This window comes from Engraulis encrasicolus, chromosome 1, assembly GCF_034702125.1.
Source record: "Engraulis encrasicolus isolate BLACKSEA-1 chromosome 1, IST_EnEncr_1.0, whole genome shotgun sequence".
Classification (NCBI taxonomy): domain Eukaryota; kingdom Metazoa; phylum Chordata; class Actinopteri; order Clupeiformes; family Engraulidae; genus Engraulis; species Engraulis encrasicolus.
In genome coordinates this window covers 12,477,326-12,502,687 of record NC_085857.1, presented here as the reverse complement: position 1 = coordinate 12,502,687, position 25,362 = coordinate 12,477,326, and the positions used below count along the sequence as shown (strand labels likewise).

The 25,362-nt window shown below is 41.6% G+C and overlaps 1 protein-coding gene across 1 annotated transcript in view; it reads right to left on the bottom strand.

The window, feature by feature from the left end:
* Nucleotides 1-24,470, bottom strand: part of LOC134447883 (cytochrome P450 3A30-like) — a 26,298-nt gene extending 1,828 nt beyond the window's left edge. The window contains exons 1-11 of the mRNA XM_063197587.1: nt 24,142-24,470; nt 23,243-23,336; nt 22,853-22,905; nt 22,309-22,408; nt 21,263-21,376; nt 14,963-15,051; nt 11,408-11,556; nt 9,278-9,405; nt 6,853-6,937; nt 2,783-2,943; nt 1,192-1,418 (exon numbers count right to left, since the gene is read on the bottom strand). Coding sequence (XP_063053657.1) covers nt 1,192-1,418; nt 2,783-2,943; nt 6,853-6,937; nt 9,278-9,405; nt 11,408-11,556; nt 14,963-15,051; nt 21,263-21,376; nt 22,309-22,408; nt 22,853-22,905; nt 23,243-23,336; nt 24,142-24,215 — 1,274 coding nt within the window. The 5' untranslated portion in view covers nt 24,216-24,470. The remainder of the gene's footprint in view (nt 1-1,191; nt 1,419-2,782; nt 2,944-6,852; nt 6,938-9,277; nt 9,406-11,407; nt 11,557-14,962; nt 15,052-21,262; nt 21,377-22,308; nt 22,409-22,852; nt 22,906-23,242; nt 23,337-24,141) is intronic.
* Nucleotides 24,471-25,362: the final 892 nt, after the last annotated feature.

The following is a 25,362-nucleotide window of genomic DNA, read 5'->3' as shown; positions in this document are numbered from 1 at the left end:
CAAGCACTGTTTTGAAGAGTCATACTGACCTGTAGGGGTGTAAATCACACATGAAATGCATGTGTAAATCATGTGTAAATCACTCCATGACGATAAGATTCAATATCGATATCTTATTATTCGACGCGATGCGATTATTTTCGATACTGAAGTATAACCCACGATACAATACGATTCGATTAAACTTTTTCCAATTACTTTTCCACTTCTACTATGTTATGGGGCTAGAGCATTGGGGAGGGGCCAGTGATTCGATTATTTTCAATACTATAGAATGCCCCACGATACGATGCGATTCGATTCAATCGTCAGATTATATTGCGATATATTGATACATTTAGACTATTGGTGAGAGCCCAAACACCTCAAATGTCTCTTTTTTAGCAGGTGAAGCTTTTCAAGGTACTCCAGTCTTCATTTAACTCAAGGAAGAGCTACTAACGCCCTATGTTACTGGAAGAGAACTGCGCTCATCCAGCACAAGCCGTCTGGCTCTGCCATCCAGTCGCTCTAGGTACTCCCAGTCAAGATTGTTCTCCGTTGTGGTACCCAAGTGGTGGAACGGTCTCCCAGAGGCAGCAAGACTAAGCACATCTCTTGCAGCCTTCAAGAAACAACTGAAGACCTTCCTCTTTCGAGAGAATCTACTAGACTAATGCTTGAACTGGCCTTGCCCCAGGGCAGACTCCTGACATGATGTTTAGTTTAGTTAGTTTGTGTGTGTGTACTCGTTATTTACTCTTTAATTTAAAAAAAAAACAAAAAAAAACGAACCCCTCTGCAACTGCACTTATTGTTCTGTATATCTCCTGTGCACATTGTATTTGCTTGTGATGTTGGCTTGAATATGTCCTCTTTTGAAAGTCGCTTTGGTTATAAAGCGTCTGCCAAATGCAATATAATGTAATAATGTAATGTAATGTAATGAAGAGCGCGACACTGCTTCTTCACAATTCACCACTTTTTTATTTTTCCTTTGGTGCTGACGTTTCGGCACTAGGCCTAGTGGTCCGCGACAGAGTTCAGGTGGTCCACAAGGGGATTTCTACTTTTCCAAGATAAGCTAGCAGTAGGCTATATTTGTAAAATTTTTGTGTTTTCAACACAATAAGACAGGCTTATGATGTGAATAAAAAGTAAGTGATCTGCATAAAAATTAGCAGTGTCAAATTACCCATCTAACTGACCCACCTCTCTGGTTTGAAGACCTCTGGCTCGGGCCAGATCTCTGGGTCTCTGTGGAGGGCGTAGATGGGTACCATGACGACCATGTCCTTGGGGATGAGCACGCCGTTGATGTCCACCGTCTTCTTGCAGACCCTATCCGTGCGCGGGGCGGGAGGGTAGAGACGCAGCGTCTCGTTCAGGGCACAGTCCAGATACTCCATGTGCATCAGGGGGTCGTACTGGACATCAGCCTATGGAGGAAAAGAGAGGAGAGAAGAGAAGAGAAGAGAAGAGATACTTTACACATACTTTACACAAACAGAAAGACTGACAAGACTCGCAGAGAGATACAAAGAGACACAGACAGAGATATCAAGATTGAAGACAAAGACAGACTCGTTCAAAACACGGTCCATATACTCCATCTGAGAGAGGAGAGAGGTGAGGAGAAGAGAGGAGAGGATAAGGGGAGAGGAGAGGACAGGACAGGAGAGGGTAAGGGGAGATGAGAGAAGAGAGGAGAGGAGTGGAGAGGGGAGGACAGAGGTAAGGAGAAGAGAGGAGAGGATAAGGCAAAGAGGTTGGATATATAATAAGAGGAATCGAAACACGCCCACTCAATGCAAAAGCTTGTGCTCAAAATTTGGTCTCCTGAGGGGGCGTTGTCCTCCCTTCTTCTTCTCTTTTCGTGGTGTTTGCGCCATCTACAGCGCTAAGGGGCCATTTATTCTCTACCTCAAGACTCCGAAGGTCTCCTAATCGAAGGTCTCCTAAAGGGGCGTTCACCCGACATAAAGTGGATACTGGAAAAGAACCCGCCTGCTTTATCTCACTCTCATGATTCTCTGGAGGATAAGGGGAGAGGAGAGTAGGGAGATACCTGTTGTCATTTCAGTCACCTTGTCTGCGAGAAGAGAAGAGAAGAGAAGAGAAGAGAAGAGAAGAGAAGAGAAGAGAAGAGAAGAGAAGAGGAGAGAAGAGGAGAGGATAAGGGGAGAGGATGGGACAGAGAGACCCATTGTCATTCCAGTCATCTTGTCTGGGAGAAGAGAAGAGAAGAGAAGAGAAGAGAAGAGAAGAGAAGAGAAGAGAAGAGAAGAGAAGAGAAGAGCAAAGAAGAGAGGAGGAGAGGAGAGGAGAGGAGACGAGAGGAGTGGAGAGGGGAGGAGAGAGGTGAGGAGAAGAGAGGAGAGGATAAGGGGAGAGGAGAGTAGGGAGATACCTGTTGTCATTTCAGTCACCTTGTCTGCGAGAAGAGAAGAGAAGAGAAGAGGAGAGGAGAGGAGAGAAGAGGAGAGGATAAGGGGAGAGGATGGGACAGAGAGACCCATTGTCATTCCAGTCATCTTGTCTGGGAGAAGAGAAGAGAAGAGAAGAGGAGAGAAGAGAAGAGAAGAGAAGAGAAGAGAAGAGGAGAGAAGAGAAGAGAAGAGAAGAGAAGAGGAGAGGAGAGGATAAGGGGAGAGAAGAGGAGACGAGAGAAGAGGAGAGAAGAGGAGATGAGAGAAGAGAAGAGAAGACGAGACGAGACGAGAGAAGAGAAGAGAAGAGAAGAGAAGAGAAGAGAAGAGAAGAGAAGAGAAGAGAAGAGAAGAGGAGAGAAGAGGAGAGTCACCTTGTCTGGGAAGACCTGGTCAATCTCCTCGTGGAGTTTCTTGAGGGTCTCTGGGTGTGTGGCCAGGTTGTAGAAGAGGAAGTTCATGGTGGAGCTGCTGGTCTCGTAGCCCGCAAAGAGGAAAAACATTGACTGGGATAGAATCTCATGGTCGCTCAGTCCTAGAGAGGAGACATCACATGACATCACACAACATTACATTACAGTTTTTCTCGTTTGGTTTGGCTAATTTCTTGAAACTGAGATGACATTCCTATAACCATTGGGTCATTTGGCCAAACATTCTTACATTTCTGCACAACAGTTCAGATAACTAGCAAAATGTCATATACCTCCCAAAACAGCTCATTCTTGCATCAGCACTAAACCTTCTCCCATATAAATAGTCAGTACCATTAAAAAAATGGCATATATCATTCTCAATTGCTTTGGCTCATTTGCATTCATTTAGTCATTCTGTCAAAATAAACTGGATGGTTCAGCATAACTACATGGATCCTCCTCACTTTCTCATATCACTCCACAAACAGTTTACCCGTGTGTCAAAGCTAAATTATTTCCACAGAATGTCCATTGAAAAAAAATCAAGAAATTAGCCAAATAACAGAGTAAACTGTAGTATACATGGTTGTAATCATCTGGCCTGTTGAAGACTGTCATGAAGAATTCCGCCCATAGCCAGCAAAGAAGATAATTATTGAAAAACAAAGTAGATTCGCACTCCGCGCTTCTAAATTAACAATCCGGTGCAACCAGAGCAGGACTACACCCATCTCCAAAAGAGTTGTCGCCTATCCATCTGTTTGGATTAACAGCTAATAACCTGACTTTCAATTAATCACTTGGCTTCAGAAGTCACTCATATGAAATCTACAACCCTCCCGAATGAAAATGTATGTACAAAAATACATTTCATGCACCAAAGAAAGATTGACCCTTTAATGAACACAGACAGGGCAGATTTTCACAAGACAAAAGTTTTGTCGCCTATCAAACATAATGTGAAAATGAGCAGATAAGTCACTTCAAAACACTTCAAATACGCAGATCGGGTGTCATACTTAATCACTGATTCACTCACACCTCTCCAGAAAATCAACTTTGGCCTTAGGTGTATGTTTAGGGTTATTGTAATCATGGAAAGCAACACAATGAAAATCAATGGAGTTCAATGAGAGATGGTGACATATTGGCTATTCGTAGAGCAATACATGTTTAACTTCATGATTTAATCAATGTTAAAAGCCCTCAAACACCTGCAGCATGCATGCAGCTCCTCATAAGAGCTGTATCTGTACCATGTTTCACTTTATGCACCATTTCTTTTTTTTCTCTTTCTCTCATATTCTTCATCTCCAACACCATATAGTTTTGATGCTATCAGTTCTAAAATGGTTGATCTTGGGATCTTGACTTCAGAGTATGAGTCCCATTAGCCTTCATTTTTGTCAGAATTAGGCTTGACATACTCTTGGTTGGCTTTTTTGAGACAGGACAGTGGGAGAGACTTCTTTGGTGTTAAAGGTGAAGAATTTGGAATAAATACATGGTGCCTAAAGTCAAACATGGGAGGGATACAGCTCTTATGTGGAGCTGCATGCATGCTGCTGGTGTGTGAGGGCTTTTATCATTGATTACATCATGAAGTTAAAAATGTATTGCTCTACGAATAGCGAATATGTCACCACCTCTCATTGAACTCCATTGATTTTCATTGTGTTGCTTTCCAGGATTACAATGACCCTAAACATACACCTAAGGCCAAAGTTGATTTTCTGGAGAGGTGTGAGTGAATCAGTGATTAAGTATGACACCTGATCTGCGTATTTGAAGTGGTTTGAAGTGACTTATCTGCTCATTTTCACATTATGTTCGATAGGCGACACAACTTTTGTCTTGTCAAAATCTGCCCTGTCTGTGTTCATTAAAGGGTCAATCTTTCGTTGGTGCATGAAATTTATTTTTGTTCATTCATTTTCATTCGAGAGGGTTGTAGCGTTCATATGAGTGACTTCTGAAGCCAAGTGATTAATTTAAAGTCAGTTTATTAGCTGTTATTCCAAACAGATTGGTAGGCGACAACTCTTTTGGAGGCGAGTGTATTGCTCTACGAATAGCGAATACACTCGCCTCCAAAAGAGTTGTCGCCTACCCATCTGTTTGGAATAACAGCTAATAACCTGACTTTCAAATAATCACTTGGCTTCAGAAGTCACTCATATGAAAGCTACAACCCTCTCGAATGGAAATGTATGTACAAAAATAAATTTCATGCACCAAAGAAAGATTGACCCTTTAATGAACACAGAGAGGGCAGATTTTGACAAGACAAAAGTTTTGTCGCCTATCGAACATAATGTGAAAATGAGCAGATAAGTCACTTCAAAACGCTTCAAATATCCAGATCGGGTGTCATACTTAATCACTGATTCACTCACACCTCTCCAGAAAATCAACTTTGGCCTTAGGTGTATGTTTAGGGTCATTGTAATCATGGAAAGCAACACAATGAAAATCAATGGAGTTCAATGAGAGATGGTGACATATTTGCTATTCATAGAGCAATACATTTTTAACTTCATGATGTAATCAATGATAAAAGCCCTCACACACCAGCAGCATGCATGCAGCTCCACATAAGAGTTGTATCCCTCCCATGTTTGACTTTAGGCACCGTGTATTCTTTCCAAATTCTTCACCTTTAACACCAAAGAAGTCTCTCCCACTGTCCTGTCTCAAGAAAGCCAGCCAAGAGTATGTCAGTCCTAATTCTGACAAAAATGAAGGCTAATGGGACTCATACTCTGAAGTCAAGATCCCAAGATCAACCATTTTAGAACTGATAGCATCAAAACTATATGGTGTTGGAGATGATGAATATGAAAAAAGAGAAATGGTGTATAAAGTGAAACATGGTACAGATACAGCTCTTATGAGGAGCTGCATGCATGCTGCAGGTGTTTGAGGGCTTTTATCATTGATTAAATCATGAAGTTAAACATGTATTGCTCTACGAATAGCGAATACGTCACCATCTCTCATTGAACTCCATTGATTTTCATTGTGTTGCTTTCCATGATTACAATGACCCTAAACATACACCTAAGGCCAAAGTTGATTTTCTGGAGAGGTGTGAGTGATTCAGTGATTAAGTATGACACCCAATCTGCGTATTTGAAGTGTTTTGAAGTGACTTATCTGCTCATTTTCACATTATGTTCGATAGGCGACGAAAAAATTGTCTTGTGAAAATCTGCCCTGTCTGTGTTCAATAAAGGGTCAATCTTTCTTTGGGGCATGAAATTTATTTTTGTACATACATTTTCATTCGGGAGGGTTGTAGCTTTCATATGAGTGACTTCTGAAGCCAAGTGATTAATTGAAAGTCAGGTTATTAGCTGTTATTCCAAACAGATGGATTGGCGACAACTCTTTTGGAGGCGAGTGTATGTCACTATCTCTCATTGATATTCATTGTTTTTCATTGTGTTGCTTTCCATGATTACAAGGACCCTAAACATACACCTAAGGCCAAAGTTGATTTTCTGGAGAGGTGAGAGTGATTCAGTGATTAAGTATGACACCCGATCTGCGTATTTGAAGTGTTTTGAAGTGACTTATCTGCTCATTTTCACATTATGTTCGATAGGCGACAAAACTTTTGTCTTGTGAAAATCTGCCCTGTCTGTGTTCAATAAAGGGTCAATCTTTCTTTGGTGCATGAAATTTATTTTTGTACAGCTGTTAGCTGTTATTCCAAACAGATGGATAGGCGACAACTCTTTTGGAGACGGGTGTAAATTATAAGTACAAAGGAAAAATAATCTGGTGCCACACGGATGTCTATTTTCTGTTTTTTATTTTTTCAGTGAAGTAAGACTAACGTTTCATTAACATGCGTCTTCATCAGGTTTGTTTCTGTCCTGAATGCACTGCATCCTATATCCTGTATGTATCTTACTATACTGTTTGACTATCTTTTCTGTGTCACCATCCTATGTCAATACAAATCACAAAAAAGTAAATAAATAATATATTAAAATGAATAAAAGAAATATGAAGTATTTCACCTCTGTGAATGCTGTTGTCATTGCCAGATTCGTTTTCGTCCTGAGTCTGAGAGTCCATCATGAGTTGCAGGAGGTCCACTCGTCTCTGTATGCGCAAAATAAAAACAAGCAGTTCACAAACTCACCACCAGATGGCGAAACATCGCAAGAAGTGATGCAGAGAACACCTTTGATCCTTTGATTGTTTGTGAGTGTGTGTGTGTGTGAAGAATTGTGTTCAAGTGACATTCTTTTACCCGAGAAAAAGTGTGCATACACGCGCACCAATCTACTGATATTAATCACAAGCATTCACTGACACCATCTTGAGGAGATGCACACACACGCATACACACACACACACACACACACACACACACACACACACACACACACACACACACACACACACACACACACACACACACACACACACACACACACACACACACACAGGGACGTGCACAGGAATCTAGAAGGGCAGTTGCCCAACCTGAAGAAGGGGCAACCCCCCCCTCCAAAAAAAAAAAAAACCCCATCAACAATGAGCGGCCAGCAGAATTTTTAGGAAACTTCACCATGGGATGACAAGGCCCAACTAAGATGCTGAATCTGATTAAGTTCTGGTCATATTTAAGATTGTTCATCTGAAAAGAAAGTAAATAAAGAAGCACTCATCAGATTTCTTTTTTCGTTTTTAATCGCCTCACATCACAGACGTTTCGGGCTTACACCCTTCTTCAGTGTGAAATGGCGATTTGCCATTTCACACTGAAGAAGGGTGTAAGCCCGAAACGTCTGTGATGTGAGGCGATTAAAAATGAAAAAAGAAATCTGATGAGTGCTTCTTTATTCACTTTCTTTTGAGATTTGAATTCATTCATAGACGAAGTTAAGCACCCAGTGTAAAATATAAGAAGACAAGGTGTTGAGCGCGCTTCCTGATCTTTCTAGATTGTTCATCTGCACATGAGCTGGATCTGTGAGATTAGCCGACCTCAGTTAAAAAAAAACAACTAAATCTGTTGATTCTGCCAAACCCTCCATCTCAACATCTGAGGTCATCCTCTTTTTCCTCTCATCCTCATGCTCATCTCTCCTTTATGTGCTTTCACAGTCTTCCCTGACATCATCTGACTTTTGCTCTGGCTCTCTGAACACAGCTGATGCCTTAAACTCGTCATCTTTGTAATTACATAATTACCAGTAGGCTACAAGTTATTATTATTATTAGGCTATTATTATTATTATTATTATTATGGTATTATTTTTAGTAGGCCTAGTAGTAGTAGGCCTAGAAGTATTATTGTCATAATTGGGCCTATTATTAATATTTTATTTTATAGTATCTTGACTATGTGTACAGTATGATATAGTGTGCTAGGTTTTGAACATGTAGGCCTACCTATTAATCATACATCAGAGATGATCAGCCTTGTGCCTACCTGCCCTAAATGTCTCCTGATCCACATTTTCCTCATGTGTGGTTTGTGGCTGCTCCTCATCTTAAATGAAATTAAATTATAAGAAAATGCCTGCTAGTTTTTAAACCTGTAGCCTATCAGTCCGAGATGATCAGCCTGCCCTACATGTCTCCTCCTCATGTGCAGAGGTTTTGTGGACATTGACAGTGGAAACAGTTGGGTTGGAGAAAATCAGCATAAGAAAAAGCACCTTTCTAGCTGTCTGAAGATCAGACCTCTATAATTGTGCTTTATGTCCATCATTCATCTTGCTTGATAAAACGTCATGTCATCATCTGCATGTAACTTAGGTTAACCTTCCACAAAACAACCTGAGCAATGTAAAACGTTGACTGCAAGCTAGCTGGCTGTCGGGTTTTTTCCCCCAATAGATCTGAACGTGGCACATCCAACTGTCAGATTATTTAGGATCACTAAACGTGAACTCGACATCGGATTTAAGAAACGTTAATTGGGATCATGTAGGCCTAGCCTATTTTAATACTGTGTAGGCTGCTATGTTTCAAGCTCTTCTCAGGCCGTCAGGGCAGTGGCGCTAGGCTACTCTCCCACGGCATCTTCAAAATATTTTATGTCTCTGCCCGGTCGCATACATTCTTCTACTCCCAGACATCTTCAAAATCATTCGTGTCTCATAGGCGCTCAGGCGACTGTCGCGTGCAGCGCTTCTCCCTCCCCTCAGTGAAGTTGTACCCGCGATCGAGACCATTCTCGACAGGCCTGGTGAATTTGTATGACTGACTCTGAAGACTTTGTTGTAGAAAACTTAAATCAAAATTATGAATTATACCGAAATGAAATGATATTGAAATATGAATGATAATTGCCATATTATTTTCCCTCTCCCTTGGAAGGGCAACATTAGCCAAGGTGGGCAAAAGAGCAGTTGCCCGGGCACCTTGGGCAACTATGCTGTGCACGTGCCTGCACACACACACAATGTGAAGTCCACTTGCACTAACCTTTTGGGTGCTGGCTTGCCTCTGGTTCTTAATGGCCTGCAGTGACTTATAGAAGAAGTCCGTCACAGAGGTGGGAAAGAAGGCAAACCCCAGCTTCTCGAAGATAGGAGCCATGAAGGGGAAGAAAGCTGAAAACAAGCACAGACACTTAAAGTTGAGCTGTGCAGGATTGTTGGTGTACACCAGGGGTGGGAACCTTTTCCATTTGATGGGCCACTTCAAATTCATCCGAGGGCCATGAAAGTCCTCAGAGGGCCGTATTATGAACACAAACCAGGATTTCCCCCCTGCACTTTAAAGGGACACTGTGTGAGATTTTTAGTTGTTTATTTCCAGATTTCATGCTGCCCATTCACTAATGTTACCTTTTCTCATGAATACTTACCCACCAGCATCAAATTCTAAGTATTCATTATGACTGGAAAAATAGCACTTTTCATACATGAAAAGGGGGATCTTCTCCATGGTCCACCATTTTGAATTTCCAAAAAGAGTCATTTTTAGCTGCAAAAATGACTCTACCTGGACCATACTAGAAAATATTTGTTTATTACTTAGAAAACTTTCATGTAAAGATAAAATTTGGCAATTGGCTGCCCAGTTTCAATGAGCAGCATACAGTATATACGAAAGTGAATACACCCCTCACAGTTTTGTAGATTTTTGAGTATATATTTTCATAGGAAAGCATTACAGAAATTTAACTTTGACACAATGATTAGTGACCTTTTAACAACATATTTAACCACTTAAATTTCTTGTTCACTCAGAAAAAAACAAAATACAGCCATTAATGTTTGAATATGTACTCACAAAAGTGAGTACACCCCAGATTAAAATCCGGTAGAGAAGGGGCTATGTTGGCTCGAATTGTCTCGAAATGAAAATTGATGACAAGGGAGGTCTCACTCACTTGTTTACCACCACACATGCTTGACACCATCTAAAGCAAATTTCTTTATCTTGGTCTCTTCAGATCACACGACATGGTTCCCGTGATCCATGTCCTTGGTCTGTTCATCTCTCTTGAGACCAAGATAAAGAAATTTGCTTTAGATGGTGTCAAGCATGTGTGGTGGTAAGTGAGTTTTACAAAAAAAGGTGTATCCTCTCAATAGCCAAGCATGGTAGTGGGACTGACATGGTTTGGGGATGCATGAATGCTGTCAACATTGGCAATCTGAAATACACCTAAAAGAAACATGCATGTCAACATGCACTTTGACTACTGAAGCAGATCACAATATTCTCCATAGGATTGCATTCAAATCTCACACCAATCTATTTAAGCCAGATGCAGACTCAAAATTTAAAAGTTCAATGCAAAGAAAGGTTGAAACGCACACTGATGACCTCCCTTGTCATCCCTTTTCATTTCGTTTCATTTCGAGACAATTCGAGCCAACATAGCCCCTTCTCTACCGGATTTTAATCTGGGGTTTACTCACTTTTGTGAGTACATGTTCAAACATTAATGGCTGTATTTTGTTTTTTTCTGAGTGAACAAGAAATGTAAGCAGTTAAATATGTTGTTAAAAGGTCACTAATCATTGTGTCAAAGTTAAATTTCTGTAATGCTTTCCTATGACAAGATATACTCAAAAATCTGCAAAACTGTGAGGGGTGTATTCACTTTCGTGATATACTGTAGTTGCAGTACCCTTTTTGACCATTTCCTGCACAGTGTCCCTTTAAGACTATTTTGAAGGCAGCCACCTTTAAAACAGACCCAACCTTCTCTAGGTCCCTCTAGGTTTCCTTTACAAAATATGTCATATTTCATGTGAAGCTGCATAATATTAAAACTATATCAGGGGCCGGATAAAACGGCCTCAAGGGTCGCAAACGGCCCTCAAGACATAGGTTCCCCACCCCTGGTGTACACTATTGTCTATCTGGGGGGTTGGTGCATATAGTTACACCCTTGACATTTCACCGGGAGAGGTAACTCTTGAAACTGAACCTGAGAGTAATAACCCAATTTTTAAAACAGAACTTCCCCAAAACGTAATTTGCCTGTCACTATGTCCTAGAATTAGAATGATATGATATGAAATTATCATGAGACGAATCAGATTAATTAATTAGAAAATCTGTAATTGACGTTGCATACTGCGTCTTAAGCCTTACCGATAATCACGAAGAGGGGGTTGAGCAGGTCGAACTTGAGCATCTTCTTGATGTTGGAGACGAAGGGATCTTTGGGGTTGTTGAGGGAGTCAATGTCCACACTGAAGGCTGTGCTGGCCACGGTGTCCATGCTGTACGCGCCAAAATACCTGAGTGGAAACGCACACAATGGACCCATGTTACAGTTTCTCCATTGGTTTGGCTAATTTCTTGAAACTGAGATGACATTCCTATAACCATTGGGTCATTTGGGCAAACATTCTTACACTTCTGCACAACAGTTCAGATAAGTTGCAAAATGTCATATACCTCCCAAAACAGCTCATTCTTGCATCAGCACTAACCTTTCTCCCACATAAATAGTCAGTACCATAAAAATGGCATAGATCCTTCTCAATTGCTTTGGGTCATTTGCATTAATTTAGTCCTTCTGTCAAAACTAAACTGTATGGTTCAGCAAAACTACATGGATCCTCATCACTTCCTGATATCACTCCAAAAACACTTAACCCGTGTGTCAAAACTAAATTCCTTCCTCACATATATCATCAGTACCCCCAAAATACATTGTCGCTTTGCCATTGTGTAAGCACTATAAGTCAAAATGGTTAGATGTTTTCTCTATGTTCAGCTAACAGATTTTGACTATGTATAAAAATGAAAACGTGAGTGAAACCATTGAAGTTTGACAACACAGACAATTTACCATGGACCTTTATTGGTAACTTTCTTTTCTGTAAATTCATATACAGAAAGTAGTGCCCATATATTACAGGTTTCTCATGGGTTTGGCTCACTTTTCAAAACAGAGATAACATTCTCAAAATAACATGGACAAGTCCCAAAACAACTAGCAATTTTTCAAAACAGAATGTCGTTTGGAAAAATGTCAAGAAATTAGCCAAATAACTGTTTTGACAATTTTGTAGACTATTTTGCATAAGATGACTTCCACAATGAAATCATGATGACAGTTTTTGGAGAGGGCAACCATTACACTGAGAATTGTCTAATTCGTTTAGATAAGCAAGATCAATTTATTTGAAAAATGTGCTATATGTATGCTCAATGTGTCAACTGTAGGGTATTTGTACATAGCCATCTGCAGAGATGTAGGCCTACTAAACATTTGAGACATGTACAAAGCATTTGATATTTGATGAAAGCAATGAGAAATTCCATTCTGTTTTGAGAAATTGCAAGTTGGTTTGGGGATTCGTCTGTGTTGTTTTGAGAATGTCATCTCAGTTTTGAGAAATTAGCCAAACCAATCGAGAAAAACTGTAATTGCGCAACAGATGAGCGTTCCACGTTCTATATGGAAGTTCCATAAGCTGGGGCCGGTGTGGCGCAGCGCGCTAAGAAGGAAGTTCCTTAAGGCAGTTGTTCACAACCTTTACCATTACAAGGCCATATACCGGTAGTTTCCATCATGAATCGAGCCACGCTATTTTTTTTCAGAGCACCCCCATTTCATAAGTCGATAAGTGCACCCATAAATTCATATTCCATAAACAGGAAATGTGATGAATATAGCAGTGTTGACTGAATTAAGCACCCCCTCACAGCCCCTCCCAAAAGAGCCCCTGCCTCCACTTTGAAAACTGTTGACATAAAATAATATAGTTGAGTGCTATTCCAATGAGGCCTACTCACTCCTTGGTGTCAGAGGGGAGTGTAGTAGAGTGCTAGTGTACATGTATTCCAATGAGTAGTACTCACTCCTTGGTCAGGGTTGCCAGATGAGGCTGATGATTTCCAGCCCAAAAAATGCTCAAAACCCGCCTGGAAGCACTAAATCCCGCCCAATTCTATTCTATGGCCAAAAATTGGACGTTTTTTCTTCCAAAATCCATTTTTTTTCCAGCACACGGCCATCCTAAGCAGCCCAATTGGGCGGGAAACAGCCCAATCTGGCAACACTGTCCTTGGTGTCGGAGGGTTTGTGTAGTAGAGTGCTAGTGTATTCCAATGAGTAGTACTCACTCCTTGGTGTCGAAGGGGAGGGTAGCAGAGTGCTATCCCAGTGAGTACTAGGGTGCATCAAACGCCCCTCGAAAATGAAAACTTTGCAATATCCCACTCTGCTCTTGCAGTATTGTTCCTTTGCACTATCATAACTCCCTTGTAAATTTCTAGCAAATTTGATTGATGTTAAAGGGTGGCACAATAGGCTTGAAATTTTGAATGGTAGTGAATGGGCATTTTTAGCCAAATTTGTGCAAAGTGTATTTTGAGACTGTTTTGATCAAAAACAGTAAGGACAGTCATTAGGAAGACGGCTCCAGTTGCCTTTCCACTTCCAGAGGACATCAAAAAAACCCAAAGAATACCAAATAATGGATACATGGGTGTTCAAACATGGCTAAAAGATTAGCAAATGGGGCCTAAAGCCTTGCTGAAGGAAGGCTCTAGAAAGCAGGCGCAGGGAATTTCAAATCTAGGAAAGTGGAAAGGGAACTAGAGCATTCTTCCAAATGATTCTCTTTACTGGTTTTGACCAAAATAGTGTAAAAACACAGTTTTTTGTTTTTATCCATTTTTGTTTTTTTACATTTTTAAGAAAATAAACATGAAAAACCAAATGTTACTTTTTCCTGTAGAGCAACAGTTACACTGTAGTGAATGTAAAAGACTGCCTTCACAAAACTGTGTGGCATTCAAAATTCAATTTATGCTATTAAATTGTATCGATAAGGGCCGTACACACACGTCGCTGCTAGTTACTCGCTAAGCGAATGAACTCAATAGAATGTCAGTGTGTTCCAGCGAGACTAGCAGGCGAGTAGGCGAGTACTGTACAAGCGATGTGATGTGGGCGGATCCCGAGTTGAAAATATTTTATCTTCGAGCGAGGCGAGTAAGCGAGTAACCAATTGGAAGGCAGAGTTCGGTACTTCTCGCCTGTTCATTGGCAGTTAAAGCCGCGGGAACTTTCAGCGAACGTTCCATGAAAGAGAGGCGAGTAGGCGAGCAAGCAAGAAGCTAGTAAATAGCAGCGATGTGTGTGTACGGCCCTATACTGACACCTACAATACGATACGCGTATCGTGAAGAGGCCCGTGACGATATATCCCGATACCGATATTTTGAACACACCCCTAGAGTACTCAATCCTTGGTGTCGGAGCGGAGTGTAGAGTGCTATTCCAATGAGGAGTATAGAGATGGGATTTATGGCTCTTTGACAGGATCCGGATCATAGTGGCTCGTTCCTTTCAAAGAGCCGTTCAAAGAATTGGCTCTTTTGGCTCTTTTTTTAATTACCGTATTCATTCAGTGTTACGAATGTAATATTTTGACTCCACCTTTAGGTAATTTTGTTCAAACAACAACAACAAGTTTCTGGCACTCTTTAAGGCAGACAATTGTGTTTTTTCCCCAAATTAAATTACTTACGTCAAGATCAAATGCTCAAAATGAATGAAAAATGAACAAAAAAGCATTTAAGTGGCTTCCCCAGCTGTGATCCGGTTCCCATCGTTCACTTTCAGGGAGCCGTTCAAAAGAATTGGCTCGTTCGCGAACGTCACTCACAACTCTAGAGGGTACTCACTCCTTGGTGTCGGAGGGTTTGGCCTGGTCTGCATCCTTCTTCATGCTGCTCACAAGGTTGGCGGAGTGAGTCTTCATGATGGCAAACATCTGAGGGGGAAGAAAGTGTGAATAGAATAGAATAGTATAGACTTTAGGCAAGCATGACATTTGCCTTTGATCTCACCATAAACATAAATGTACATTCACTGCATTGAAAACTCACACTCTCAAAACATAAATAGGCTACACACATTAAGCATTGCATACATCCCCTCCCTCTAGCCACCCTTCCCAGCATACATATCATATACAGTACATATCATATCCAGTCCCTTGTTTTTGTTACACCAGCCTGTCACATCCATTTGCGCTATGTGTGTGTACACATAAATGGAATGATGGCTTCCAGAATATACATGGGTTGACTGTGTTTGTACTGTAAACACCTGTTACACCAGCCTAGGAACAAAGTGCACAGTAAAAAAAAAACAGTGTTAAGTCAATAGCCTAGTAAACCCACTGGACGACAAAAATTACACATCCAATCTCACATTTAGGCTGGTTTATCAGGCTGTTACGTCAACTCTTAGAGAGCACTCTGGGACCAAAATACACCTTAGAAGATATTAAATCGACCTTAGGTGGTTTTGAACTAATACTGCATTTTTTCCAAGGCAATCGTCATCTTAGATGAAAAGTTTTGGTAACCTTTTATAATAGCAGTACAAATATTACATAATACAAATGACAAATGACATGTATTATTACATTATTATTACATTAAGGCAGTCATGATTCCAATTACAGCTTTACCTGTCTTGCGAGCGTAAGTAGCACGGGAGTATATCAATAGTTATAATACTACAGTCAGGGTTGCGGACAGCTATGGCTGGGCCCAGGACAAAATCATCTTAAAGAGTCCCCCTCTCAACACATACAGTGTAATAGGGACCCAATTCTGAGGCCCCTCTCTCCCTGGGCCCGGGACAACATACCCGTTTGTCCTTCCCTGCTGACGGGACTGACTACAGTCATCGGTCATTGAGCTTAAAGGACCACTTCAGTCAATTTCAATATGCTGTTGTATTGCTCACGCTACCCTTGACTTGTCAGTACCCGGTGATGCCGCAGTTTTCGGCTCAGCCCTTTACGAGATATGAGCTATTCTAATGGGGGCAGCGTTTCTTTACGTTTTAAAATAAAATAAAATAGGCCTACTCCAAATATTTTCCCAAAAGGTACCGCTGTTTGCTAGTTGTCTGCTGATCTTGCATAACCTTTTGGATGCTTTTGGGAATAAATAAAAATGTTTTTTTGAAATGTAAACAAACAGCTACCCCCATTACTATGACCAGGGTAGTGTGAGCATTACAACTGCATATTGAAATTGACTGAAGTTATCCTATAATGCAAATCTCCCTGCATGTTTTTTCATAGGATCTAATAAATACAATAAAACCCCCTGCAGGGGTTTGGCCAACCAGCAAAAATGATGAGTCACAGTCATGCGGTTGCTGACTATGTTGTCAGGGAGTGCAAAGTCATTAGCGATAAGATATCTCCCTTTGCGTGCCATTCCATTGTATATTGCAGAACAGGTTAGGCCTCAGTATACCTGCAAATCAACACACGCACGCACGCAGGTGCATAATTTATTAGCTTCTGTTCAGCACATGTACATACATGGATATTTTTGTAATCACCTCCATTTGGGCATTCGGTTTACACATAAATGGAATTCCAGCTTCCTGAACATACATGGGTTCACCGTGTTTGTACTGTTAACACGATACTATGAGAAGGGGCAAGACACTGGCAGCCAGGGAAGCTGACAAAGGGGCCAGTTGTCCCGGGCCTAGGGAAAGACAGGACACTGCACACCGCTTACTGGACTTTTTCTTACTTTATTTTTCAGAGCGAACATCGCGTTTTGCCCAGTGCGTCACCAGGTTCGCTCTAGCTCTAGCGATGTTCGCTCATAAGAAAACAGTAACAGTAAAAGCTAGCAGTAAGCAGTGAGCGGCGTCTCTTGAATTTTCTTCATTGTTCACCTTCTCCTGCCTCACACCTGCACCTGCATTGCTGAGGGCTCTTGCACAAGGACTCTCTCGAACTATGAAGTGTATGTGGCTTTAAGGCACAAGGACTCTCTTGAACTATGAAGTGTATGTGGCTTTAAGGCACAAGTCAGTGTATGTGTTTTTTTTGTTGCCTACCCTGTTGTTGCCCCTATATGACACGCACCTCCACCTTTGATGCTTCTTTAACAAGTATGTGCTCTCATTTGCACACGGTTATGCACATAAGTTAAGTCACACAGCAAGCATATCCCCTTTTTGCTACTCTACATAACAACCTCGCACAAACTTCCCTTTCTGGCACTGCGCTGTACGAATTCAGGACTCCGTTTCTCGATTCTTGTCGTTGCTAACCGTCTTAAGTCGGTCTTGAGTTGGTCGTAAGTTGCTCTTGAGTTGGTCTTAAGTTGGTCTTCAGTTGGTCTTTAGACGTAAGACCAACTTAAGAACAACTTAAGAACAACTTAAGACCAACTCAAGACCTTGGTTACAACGTTGGTCTTAAGAACGAACAAAATGGCTAAAGTCGTTAGCAAAGGCACTGTCGAGAAACGACCCCCAGGGCCAGGGGCTGCCAGATTGGGTGGTGTCCCTCCAGATTGGGCTATTTACTGGGCTGTAAATAGGGTCTGGCAACCCTGTTCAGGGCTGTAGTGTGTATTTGGTGCAAAGGCCAAATAAACAGCAAATACAGTGCCCTCCATAATTATTGGCACCCCTGGTTGAGATGTGTTTTTTAGCTTCCAATTATTTTATTTTTTTTCTAAATAATATGGGACCTTAATGGAAAAAAGAGAAAAATCCAACCTTCAATACAAGTGCATTTATTCAGTGGGGAAAAAATCCCACATAAAGAAATAATTATTTGACATCAAATAATGTGTGTCACAATTATTAGCACCCCTGGTGTTAATATTTTGTACAACCCCCTTTTGCCAACAAAACAGCACCTAATCTTCTCCTATAATGTTTCACAAGATGGGAAAAGACAGAAAGAGGGATCTTCAGCCATTCCTCTTTGCAGAATCTCTCTAAATCATCCAGAGACCTGGGTCCTCTCCTCTGTACTCTCCTCTTCAGCTCACCCCACAGGTTCTCAATGGGGTTGAGGTCAGGGGACTGAGATGGCCATGGGAGGAGCTTGATTTTGTGTCTGGTGAACCATTTCTGTGTAGATTTGGCCATATGTTTAGGGTCATTGTCTTGCTGAAAGACCCAGTGACGACTCAGCTTCAGCTTTCGGGCAGAGGGCAACAGATTTTGATTTAAAATGTCCTGGTATTTCAAAGCATTCATGATGCCATGCACCCTAACAAGGTTCCCAGGGCCTTTGGAAGCGAAACAGCCCCACAGCATCACTGACCCACCCCCATACTTCACAGTGGGTATGAGGTGCTTTTCAGCATGCGCATCTTTCGTGGTACGCCAGACCCACTTAGAGTGTTTGTTGCCAAAAAGCTCAATCTTGGTCTCATCTGACCAAAGCACACGGTCCCAGTTGAAGCCCCAATACCGCTTGACGAACTCCAGACGCTTGCGTTTATGATTGTGAGTGAGGAAAGGTTTTCTCCGTGCATGCCTCCCAAACAGCTTGTTGGCGTGTAGACAGCGCCTGATGGTTGATTTGGAGACTTTGTGACCCCAGGATGCTACCATTTGTTGTAATTCTGTAACAGTGAGCTTTGGAGATCTTTTGATTTCTCTTACCATCCTCCTCACTGTGCGTGGTGGCAAAATAAACTTGGGTCCTCGTCCAGGCTTGTTTACCACTGTTCCAGTTGTTTTGAACTTCTTAATTATTCCTCTCACAGTGGATATGGGCAGCTGCAGTTGAGTGGCAATCTTCTTGTAGCCTCTGCCTGACCTGTGAAGGTCGACGCACATCTGCCTCACTTGTATGCTGTGTTCCTTTGTCTTTCCCATGTTTAAGAGTGGATAAGAGAAATGGCCTCGGTGTCACGTCATATTTATACCCCAGGGAAACAGGAAGTGATGAATTACTAATTAAATGTTCCTACATACTCTGGTAAACTTTGTAAACTACTGTAGAAATGACAGAAATGCTTCAATTATATTTATTTCCTGGGAATTGTTAAGGGTGCCAATAATTGTGGAACAGGTGATTTAATGAAAAATAATTATTTTTTAGTCAGGGATTTTTTTATTTTCTTACAATTCATTTGAGTTGAAGGCTACATTTTCCTACAATTTTCAGTGTGACAGTATTTTTCTGCAATAAACACTGAATTTATTTTAAGGCTTTTAACACATCTCAACCAGGGGTGCCAATAATTATGGAGGGCACTGTAAATGTTTCTGAGGTCACACTTTGGACACTTTTCTAGTTTTTGATCTTGGTGTGTGTGTGTGTCTGTGTGTCTGTGTGTGTGTCTGTCTGTGTGTGTGTGTGTGTGTGTGTGTGTGTGTGTGTGTGTGTGTGTCCGATAGGTAGATCTGACCCTGTGAATATACCCTGTATGTAATGACGAATACTTGTGAATATATGTGCAATGTTGTGTGTAATGTCCTCGTGTCTTCTTCTGTTTTTATGTATGTATGTATGTATGCTACTTGACACCTTCATTTCCCTCTGGATCAATAAATGACATCATACTCTACTCTACTCTCTACTGTACAACGGGTTTGCATTTTTGGTTCCAGAAAATGATCTATACCTGATCAGTTGAGAAAATCAAGTCAACGCTCATCACACACTTCACTCTATCTATGTATCATATATCTGTTTATGTATATCTATACTGTATCTATTTATTCACGTTGCCTATAAAACCAATACATTTAAGAAGTGTAAAACGTTTTTTTTTTCATCTGAGTCCATTTGTCTATGCATAATAGACCAGGGGTGTGATTCTTGATAGTGTCATTGGTAACTAAGGTAGCAGCTTATATGGTTCTAATGCAATTTCACATTGGCAACCTCCTAAATTTCAAACTGGTTGGCAGCAGCAATTTCAAGAAACAGGGTCCAGTATGCATAGACTACGGTATGCATTGCAGAGCAGGACAGATGGAGGGATAGGAGAGGGGGGGGGATGAAGAGAGGAAAAAAAGACAGAGGGACAGACAGACAAACAGACAGGCAGGCAGGCAGACAGATAAACAGACAGACAGACAGACAGGCAGGCAGAAAGACAGACAGACAGACAGACAGACAGGCAGGCAGACAAGCAGGCAGACCTCCTTCAGGCGGCGTCCACTGGTGAAAGGGGGGAAAGGGGGGTGGGGCGGGGGGTAGAGAGAGAGAAAGAAACAGACAGACAGAGAGACAGACAGAGAGAGAGAGAGACAGACAGGCAGACAGACAGACAAACAGACAGGCAGGCAGGCAGGCAGGCAGACAGACAGACAGACAGGCAAACAGACAGGCAGGCAGACAGACAGACAAGCAGACAGACAGACAGACAGACAGACAAACAGACAGACAGACAGGCAGGCAGACAAGCAGGCAGACAGACAGACAAGCAGGCAGACAGGCAGACACACAGACAGACAGGCAGGCAGACAAGCAGGCAGACCTCCTTCAGGCGGCGTCCACTGGTGAAAGGGGGGAAAGGGGAGTGGGGCAGGGGTAGAGGGAGAAAAAAAACAGACAGATAGAGAGACAGGCAGATAGAGAGAGAGATAGACAGGCACATTGGCAACCTCCTAAATTTCAAACTGGTTGGCAACAGCAATTTCAAGAAACAGGGTCCAGTATGCGTAGACTACGGTATGCATTGCAGAGCAGGACAGATGGAGGGATAGGAGAGGGGGGGGGGATGAAGAGAGGAAAAAAAGACAGAGACAGACAGACAGACAAACAGGCCGGTGGGTAGACAGACAGACAGACAGACAGGCAGACAGACAGACAGACAAACAGGCAGGCAGGTAGAGAGACAGACAGACAGACAGACAGACAGACAGGCAGACAGACAGGCAGGTAGAGAGACAGACAGGCAGACAGACAGGCAGGCAGACATGCAGGCAGACCTCCTTCAGGCGGCGTCCACTGGTGAAAGGCAGGAAAGGGGGGTGGGGCGGGGGGTAGAGAGAGAGAAAAAAACAGACAGAGAGAGAGAAAGATAGACAGGCATACAGACAGACAGGCAGCGTCCACTGGTGAAAGGCAGGAAAGGGGGGTGGGGCGGGGGGTAGAGGGAGAGAAAAAAACAGACAGACAGAGAGACAGAGAGAGAGAGAGAGACAGACAGACAGACAGACAAACAGACAGACAGACAGACCTCCTTCAGGCGTCCGCTGGTGAAAGAGGGAGACAACACACTACGAATCCTCCTCCAGTCCTCATCCTCTGCAATTGACACGGCATCATACATGGGACCATTCAGACGGAAATTCTGCAAGAGAACATGTTACATTAGGTAACATCAGGTAGTTCTCAAACTTTTTCTATCCGGGACCCCCTTTTGGACCCCAGGCCCCATAGTACATGTATTCATTAACAGTAAACATTATTTTGTCCCTCCATATTGTTAAATACATTAACCATCCAAGTGAATACCGTTCTGTGTGTGTGTGTGTGTGTGTGTGTGTGTGTGTGTGTGTGTGTGTGTGTGTGTGTGTGTGTGTGTGTGTGTGTGTGTGTGTGTGTGTGTGTGTGTGTGTGTGTGTGTGTGTGTGTGTGTGAGAGAGAGAGAGAGAGAGAGATAGAGAGAGGGAGAGGAGAGAGAGAGAGATTATTGTCAATGTCTTATATGTTTTAGTTTAACTGTACATTGGAGACTGGTCAAGCGCAATTTCAAACTTGTGTGCCCTGTTACATATGATTTTTGACAAGAAACTTGACTTGACTTGACTAACCAATGATGCAGTGGTTATATGTTATACTGTATGTTATGAAAGTATATTCAAGGTTTTTTATTAACCCCAAATTCCTTTGGGAACGGCTGGGTTACACAATGTGACGCAAGGACACTTGAGCATAAATTACTTTGAGTGATGTGTTGGAGACTGAATAAGCATAGTAAAATGCCTATAAAATAAAATAAAATAAAATGTTATACAATAAGATATAATATGGTATAATATAATATAATATAAAATAATATAATATAATATAATATAATATAATATAATATAATATAAAAAGTATAATATCAAAAAATAAAAATAATGATTTTATATAATTTAATACAACACATAACACATAACATAACATAACATACTATAATAGAATACAATACAGTGCAATACAATACAATACAATACAATACAATACAATACAATACAATACAATACAATACAATACAATACAATAACAGTAGCCTACCCGTCTGTTGGTGAAAATGGAGTAGCACTCCTTAACAAGGATGGTTTTGATCAGCTCTGAGTCCATGATGCTAAGAACAGCTTGCCTCCCATCATAAATCCTGGAGACACATAGTAAAAAATACCAGTGTTACTAAGACTCTAAGGGTTGAAATGAACTCCATGCAGATTCTAGTGGTGTCAACAATAATCGATTCGGCAATGCAATGCATTGCGGGGCATGGACAATTCAATTCAATGTGGCAATTTCCAGAATCGATGCAGCATTTTTTAAAGTTTCAATTACTTCCGTGGATATTTCAGGAGCAAATGAATGTTAAATTAAATAAAAGCACTTCAAAGCATTGAAAACTGCAAGACTGATACAGAAAACAGCCAATAAAATGTTGCTCAGTATCTGACTACTTGCATTGCCTCATCATGACTGATGCATTGTAGAATTGAATCGAATCGTAATCGAATCGAATCGTGAGGGCAGTGCCAATGCACACCACTAGCTTCCATTAGATTCCATTTGAGAATAGGTTGCCTCCCATCGTCCTTACCCCCACATCTTGCCGTACTTCTTGAAGCAATCCTGGTCAAAATTGTGGAAGCCCTACAATGAGAAACACAACATTTAAGAATAATACAGTGTGTGTGTGTGTGTGTGTGTGTGTGTGTGTGTGTGTGTGTGTGTGTGTGTGTGTGTGTGTGTGTGTGTGTGTGTGTGTGTGTGTGTGTGTGTGTGTGTGTGTGTGTGTGTGCGTATTGTCTACGTAAGCGTCAGTCCTTAGTTTTTGATAATAACACTGCTTCCATTCAATCAGTCAGTCAGTCAGTCAGTCAATCAATCAATCAATCAATCAATCAATCAATCAATCAATCAATCATGCAATCAGTCAGTCAGTCGATTAATTCAACAAAACTAAAAGGTCTGATTATAATGAGCGAACCTTTTTGTAGTTGAGCATGTTCCCAAAGAACAGCACAGGCTTTGGGCCTGGGACCCCCAACGTCTTGAATATGCCATAGGGCCAGTATCCATACCTGTGGCAACAGCACCATGGACATTATTTGTAGGCTACAGTATACACGTACAGTATACAGTATACATCAGTGGTGTAGTCTACTTTTTTAAGGTGGGTATACTGTATATTTGAACATTTTTTAAGTGGGTATACTGTATATATTTGTCTTATTCAAAATAACGGATAAATCAATTATAAGTGGGTATACTGAAATCCCTGAAATTTAGAAGTGGGTATACTCCGTATAGTTACTGTACTGTATACTGTATACATAGACAAATGTGAAACAGAGAAAGCGCGCGAGAGAGAAAGAGTGCGAGTGTGTGAGAGAGAGAGGGAGAGAGAGAAAGAGAAAATCAGACAGAGAAAAGAAAGAGTCATAAACATAGGAAGTTGGAGATGAGAGAGAAATTATGAGACAGAAGAAACTAATGGAAAGAGAAAGAGAGAGAGAAGAAGAAGAAGAAGAAGAAGAAGAAGAAGAAGAAGAAGAAGAAGAAGAAACAGCGAGAGAGATAGACAGAGAAATTATGAGACAGAAGAAACTAATGGAAAGAGAAAGAGAGAGAAGAAGAAGAAGAAGAAGAAGAAGAAGAAGAAGAAGAAGAAGAAGAAGAAGAAGAAGAAGAAACAGCAAGAGAGAGAGAGAGAGAGAGAGAGAGAGAGAGAGAAATGATGAGACAGAAGAAACTAATGGAAAGAGAAAGAGAGAGAAGAAGAAGAAGAAGAAGAAGAAACAGAGAGAGAGAGAGAGAGGAAGAAGAAGAAACAGACAGAGAGAGAAAGAGAGTGAGAAGACGACAACTTTGATTTGAATCTCTTACACAACAAGCAGGCCGACCAGCAGTAGAATCAGCGTCCATGTCGTGGGCGACAGGAAGGGCAGATAGCTCAACATCGTGCAGAACTAAAACAAAAAAACAAACAACACACAAAATAACTTCCCTCTTTCCTCAGATGACCCGTTTCCCAGATGCCCCGGTGTTTGTTTGCTTGTTCCGAGTGTGCACAGATTGGTGTTGCCGAGTACCGCGCCGCAGCAGCACTGCCGTGTCACTAGTTACTCTCCAAGAATCTAAAGGAGCCTGGTGAATGATTGACACTTTAAATACAATAACAATAGTAGAGAAATCATGTGATATGATGATGACACTGATGATGAAATATTGTACATGCTTTTCATGGGCTGGGCTGGAGCCAGTGAGACCGCCCCCTATTCTGGCATTTTCCTCGATCTCTATCTCTCCCTCTGTCTCTATCTCTCCCTCACTCACTCTCTCTCTTCCACTAGCACTCGCTCTCTTTCCCTCACTCTTTCTCTTCTCTTTCTTTTCTCTCCCTCTCCCTCCCTCACTCACTCTCTCTACCTCACTCTCTATCTTCTCTCTCTCACTCGCTGTCTCTTGTTATGATCTCTCTCTCTCTCTCTCTCTCTCTCTCTCTCTCTCTCTCTCTCTCTCTCTCTCTCTCTCTCTCTCTCTCTCTCTCTCTCTCTCAACCGCTTCAGTGCCAGCAGTCCCTATTTGGCCCTCATCAAAGAAGGGGGTTTGGCCCTGACCAGTGACCAGTCCAGGTAGCCTTTGTACAGGAAACGATACGTTTCAACCAGTTTGACTGGTTTAGTCCTCCTCCTCTCTAAAGTTCTTTAAAGCAGTGTTTCTCAACTGGAACAGTCTTGGGACCCACCATTTTCCGCTCTCATTTGGCCGCGACCCAATTTTTTTTAGCATTCAAGTCAATTCAATGCAATTCTCAAAATGTAACCAAGACTCGAATGACTGGTTGCACGCTATCTATCTCGCATAAACATTCAGATTGTATCTATGACGACTGTTCACAAGCCTATCAAAATAAAAGTTGTAAATTTTTGCCGGAAAAGTTGGATTTTTTTTTTTTAGAATTGCGTTTTTTTACACCAAGGCTCCGTGACCCACCCATGACCCCTCCGCGACCCACTTTTGGGTCGCGACCCACCAGTTGAGAAACACTGCTTTAAAGGATATGTTTGGGCATGTTCCTGTCTTTGGACAGGGCGGAGAGAGTAT